This window comes from Panicum hallii, chromosome 9, assembly GCF_002211085.1.
Source record: "Panicum hallii strain FIL2 chromosome 9, PHallii_v3.1, whole genome shotgun sequence".
Classification (NCBI taxonomy): Eukaryota; Viridiplantae; Streptophyta; class Magnoliopsida; order Poales; family Poaceae; genus Panicum; species Panicum hallii.
In genome coordinates this window covers 1,079,882-1,085,126 of record NC_038050.1, presented here as the reverse complement: position 1 = coordinate 1,085,126, position 5,245 = coordinate 1,079,882, and the positions used below count along the sequence as shown (strand labels likewise).

The window sequence follows — 5,245 nt, the reverse complement described above, 5'->3', positions numbered from 1 at the left end:
ATGGAGGCCAGCGCCGGGCTGGTCGCCGGCTCGCACAACCGGAACGAGCTCGTCGTCATCCGCCGCGATGGCGAGCCAGGGGTGCGTGCTTCTGGTCTGGCGAACTCGCTTGGGCATCCTCTGCCCTCCGGCGCGGCGGTGCTGATTTTTTTGCTGCTGGTTGTTTGTTTTGCTTGCAGCCGAAGCCGATGAACCAGCAGAACGGGCAGGTGTGCCAGATTTGCGGCGACGACGTGGGGCTCAACCCCGACGGCGAGCCCTTCGTCGCCTGCAACGAGTGCGCCTTCCCCATCTGCCGGGACTGCTACGAGTACGAGCGCCGCGAGGGCACGCAGAACTGCCCGCAGTGCAAAACCCGCTTCAAGCGCCTCAAGGGCAAGTGTCTCTCCCCCCGCAATGCAGCAACAACGCCCGCTCGCCGATTTCCGCGGAGTCCTGTCTCGCCCGGTCACGTTCTAAAAGGGGATTCGGTTGTTGCAGGGTGCGCGCGTGTCCCGGGGGATGAGGAGGAGGACGGCGTCGACGACCTGGAGAACGAGTTCAACTGGACGGACAAGCACGACTCCCAGTATGTCGCCGAGTCCATGCTCCACGCCCACATGAGCTACGGCCGCGGCGCCGACTTCGACGGCGTGCCGCAGCCCTTCCAGCCCATCCCAAATGTTCCCCTCCTCACCAACGGGCAGATGGTAATCCACGCTGCTGCATTGCTCCTCCGTCTCGCACTTCGCGTTGCAGGATGCTGAATTGCCTTTTCTCATGATGTGCTTCCAGGTCGATGACATCCCACCCGAACAGCACGCCCTGGTGCCGTCTTTCATGGGTGGCGGCGGGAAGAGGATTCACCCTCTTCCATACGCGGATCCAAACCTTCCTGGTGTGTGTTTGGATCATCATCAGCAAGCATCAGTTGCCATGGTACCTCGTGAACACAATTCATTAATGTCTTTTGTGACGTGCAGTGCAACCAAGGTCTATGGACCCATCCAAGGATCTCGCCGCATATGGCTACGGGAGTGTAGCATGGAAGGAGAGGATGGAGAGCTGGAAGCAGAAGCAGGAGAGGATGCACCAGATGAGGAACGACGGAGGCGGCAACGATGATGGTGATGATGCAGATCTACCATTGTATGACCCTGAAACTTGGCTGACTCCATTAGCTGGTGCCTAGCTGTCATGTTATTTTTTGCCGTGCATTGGTCAACCTTGAAATTTTATAACCATTGCCCATTTTAGGCACTGAACATACAAGTAGCACTATCAACTTGGTAAAAATATTGAAAAGCACCACTGAATTAATATGTGTGAATTTTATATAAATTATTCCATTTGATAAATGATGCAATTGAAAAATAGCTACTATAGCATATGGTTTGGAGAAATCATACTCTTTTTTTACTTGTATCTCTGACTGCATGGAAAAACCGGGCATCTGCTATTTTCTCAAGTACATGTTTATTCCTCACCTTCTCTTTGCAAAATGTGCTACTGGACTTAAACACCATCTCTTTTTCTTTTTTTACCAGAATGGATGAAGCTAGACAACCATTGTCCAGAAAGATTCCACTTCCTTCAAGCCAGATCAACCCCTATAGAATGATTATCATAATTCGGCTAGTGGTTTTGGGTTTCTTCTTCCATTATCGAGTGATGCATCCGGTGCCTGATGCATTTGCTTTATGGCTTATATCTGTCATCTGTGAGATATGGTTTGCCATGTCTTGGATTCTTGATCAGTTCCCAAAGTGGTTTCCTATCGAGAGGGAAACCTATCTTGACCGGTTGACTTTGAGGTTGGTTACTGGCTTACTGCTGCCGCCTAGTACTACTTGCCTCCTCTCCTTTGCTGAGTTTTGTTGCTAATTTCTTGTCTGGATAGGTTTGACAAGGAAGGGCAGCCTTCTCAACTCGCCCCAGTTGATTTCTTTGTCAGTACAGTTGATCCCTTGAAGGAACCTCCGTTGGTCACAGCAAATACTGTTCTATCTATCCTGGCGGTGGATTATCCAGTTGATAAGGTTTCATGCTATGTTTCTGATGATGGTGCTGCCATGCTGACATTTGAAGCATTGTCTGAAACATCTGAATTTGCAAAGAAATGGGTTCCTTTCTGCAAAAGGTACAGTATTGAGCCTCGTGCTCCAGAATGGTACTTCCAACAGAAGATAGACTACCTGAGAGATAAGGTGGCTCCAAACTTCGTTAGGGAACGGAGAGCAATGAAGGTGCATTGTTTAGTATCTTTTTAACCCCTTGCTACAGTCCTTTATCTGATATTCATTATGCTAATTTAGGGCAATCTTATTATTTTTCCAGAGAGAGTATGAGGAATTCAAGGTCAGAATCAATGCCTTGGTTGCTAAAGCCCAAAAGGTTCCTGAGGAAGGATGGACAATGCAGGATGGGACTCCATGGCCTGGAAACAACGTTCGCGATCATCCTGGAATGATTCAGGTATGCTTTGACAGTCATGGAATTAATTGTACATGTCCTGGGATGTTTTGATGGTCCTTTTTCCTTTCCTCCACTTTCAGCACAATAAAAATGTTTGATTTTCTCGACCAATAGGTGTTCCTTGGTCAAAGTGGTGGCCATGATGTGGAAGGAAATGAGCTGCCTCGATTGGTTTACGTTTCAAGAGAAAAACGGCCAGGCTACAACCATCATAAGAAGGCTGGTGCTATGAACGCATTGGTAAGTATACCTTGATTAGGCATTTTCCGCCACAATATATATTGTAGAAACATAATATGGGTTGATATTCCTTGTTTTGGCTCCTTAACAGGTCCGAGTCTCTGCTGTACTAACTAATGCACCATATATGCTGAACTTGGATTGTGATCACTACATCAATAACAGCAAGGCTATTAAGGAAGCAATGTGTTTTATGATGGATCCTTTGCTAGGAAAGAAAGTTTGCTATGTGCAGTTTCCTCAAAGGTTCGATGGGATTGATCGTCATGATCGATACGCCAACAGGAATGTTGTCTTTTTCGATGTAAGATTCGCCATCCAAATTTCTAAGAAGCTCTCTTGTCTAGCATGAGACATTCAACGTTCAATGCGATTTCTCTTAACATTTCATTCGTGCAGATCAACATGAAAGGTTTGGATGGTATTCAAGGCCCCATTTATGTCGGTACTGGATGCGTCTTCAGAAGGCAGGCCTTATATGGCTATGATGCCCCAAAAACAAAGAAGCCACCATCAAGGACTTGCAACTGCTGGCCAAAGTGGTGCATTTGCTGTTGCTGTTTTGGTAACAGGAAGACCAAGAAGAAGACGAAGACATCAAAGCCTAAATTTGAGAAGATAAAGAAGCTTTTCAAGAAAAAAGAAAATCAAGCCCCTGCGTATGCTCTTGGTGAAATTGACGAAGCTGCCCCAGGTATCTCATAACCTCCAAAATGAAACCTTGTGTTTTTTTAAAGGAAACATCTGATCTTGCAATGTTCTTGGCAGGAGCTGAAAATGAAAAGGCTAGTATTGTAAATCAACAGAAGTTAGAAAAGAAATTTGGCCAGTCTTCAGTTTTTGTTGCTTCCACACTTCTTGAGAATGGTGGTACCCTGAAGAGTGCCAGTCCAGCTTCTCTTCTAAAGGAAGCTATACATGTCATCAGTTGCGGCTATGAGGACAAGACAGACTGGGGGAAAGATGTAAGTCTGCAGCTTGTTTGTTTTTATATGTTGGTTGAATTGTCTAAGTTAATTATTATGTACTGAATCATATGTTTTGTTGCAGATTGGTTGGATATATGGATCAGTTACAGAAGATATTCTTACTGGGTTTAAGATGCACTGCCATGGTTGGCGGTCAATTTACTGCATACCTAAACGGGCCGCCTTCAAAGGTTCTGCACCTCTCAATCTTTCTGATCGTCTTCACCAGGTTCTTCGGTGGGCTCTTGGTTCGATTGAAATTTTCTTCAGCAACCATTGCCCTCTTTGGTATGGATATGGCGGTGGACTAAAATTTCTGGAAAGGTTTTCCTACATTAACTCCATCGTATACCCTTGGACATCCATCCCGCTCTTGGCCTATTGCACATTGCCTGCTATCTGCTTGCTGACAGGGAAATTTATTACGCCAGAGGTAAAGTTTGAAACCATTAATGCAATTATAAGGTGTTAAACTGTGGAAGATTATGAACCTTACGCTGACCATCCTTTTTCTTCTCGTGCAGCTTAACAATGTTGCCAGCCTCTGGTTCATGTCACTTTTTATCTGCATTTTTGCTACGGGTATCCTGGAAATGAGATGGAGTGGTGTAGGCATCGATGATTGGTGGAGAAATGAGCAGTTTTGGGTCATTGGAGGTGTGTCTTCACATCTCTTTGCCGTGTTCCAAGGACTTCTCAAGGTCATAGCTGGTATAGATACGAGCTTCACTGTGACATCAAAGGGTGGAGATGACGAGGAGTTCTCAGAGCTGTACACATTCAAATGGACGACCCTTCTGATACCTCCAACCACTCTGCTCCTCTTGAACTTCATTGGAGTGGTGGCTGGTGTTTCCAATGCAATCAACAACGGATATGAATCCTGGGGACCCCTCTTTGGGAAGCTCTTCTTTGCATTTTGGGTGATTGTCCATCTCTACCCGTTCCTCAAGGGTTTGGTTGGGAGGCAGAACAGGACGCCAACAATTGTCATTGTCTGGTCGATCCTCTTGGCTTCAATCTTCTCGCTGCTCTGGGTCCGGATCGATCCTTTCCTTGCGAAGAACGATGGTCCCCTCTTGGAGGAGTGTGGTTTGGATTGCAACTAGGAGGTCAGCATGTGAACTTCCCCATCAGTGTTGTGCTCGAAGAAGTATTTCTGCAGATGTTTTGTGCCCATATTTTTCCATTTTTTCCTCTGTAGATAGAAACACGGAAAAAAAAAGTCTTGCATTTCTTTTGTTCTATGGTGGTAGCTCAGCCTCATGACTGCAATATTGGGCAAACGGGAGGCTGCGACAAACCTTGTGCAGTTCGGCCACGAATATAGAGAGACCAAATGCCTGAGTTTGATTGTTCAAAATTCTTTATTAGTTTTGGTGGATACTTATCGGTGAGCCGAACAAAAAGTTGTTTGTTTCTCAATAAGGCAGGAATAGATCTGCCGTCTGGAATAGAGGAAGATGCACATTATTTATGTAGTGATGAGTGTACCTTTGCCTGCCCATTTGAAGGGCCTGTGCATACCTTCCTCCCCCTTTCTGGTTCAATTCTCCTTACTAGGACAGAAACTTGATTAGTGT

General features: G+C 46.1%; 1 protein-coding gene across 1 annotated transcript; it reads left to right on the top strand.

Moving 5' to 3' along the window:
* Window positions 1-4,771, top strand: LOC112873948 (probable cellulose synthase A catalytic subunit 5 [UDP-forming]). The gene is made up of 14 exons (XM_025937058.1): window positions 1-81; window positions 180-375; window positions 481-689; window positions 775-877; window positions 963-1,128; window positions 1,527-1,793; window positions 1,880-2,225; window positions 2,317-2,454; window positions 2,569-2,694; window positions 2,786-2,998; window positions 3,094-3,388; window positions 3,463-3,659; window positions 3,745-4,095; window positions 4,187-4,771. The coding sequence occupies exons 1-14, from the start codon at window positions 1-3 to the stop codon at window positions 4,769-4,771; spliced, it is 3,273 nt and encodes a 1,090-aa protein (XP_025792843.1).
* The last annotated feature ends 474 nt before the right edge of the window (window positions 4,772-5,245 follow it).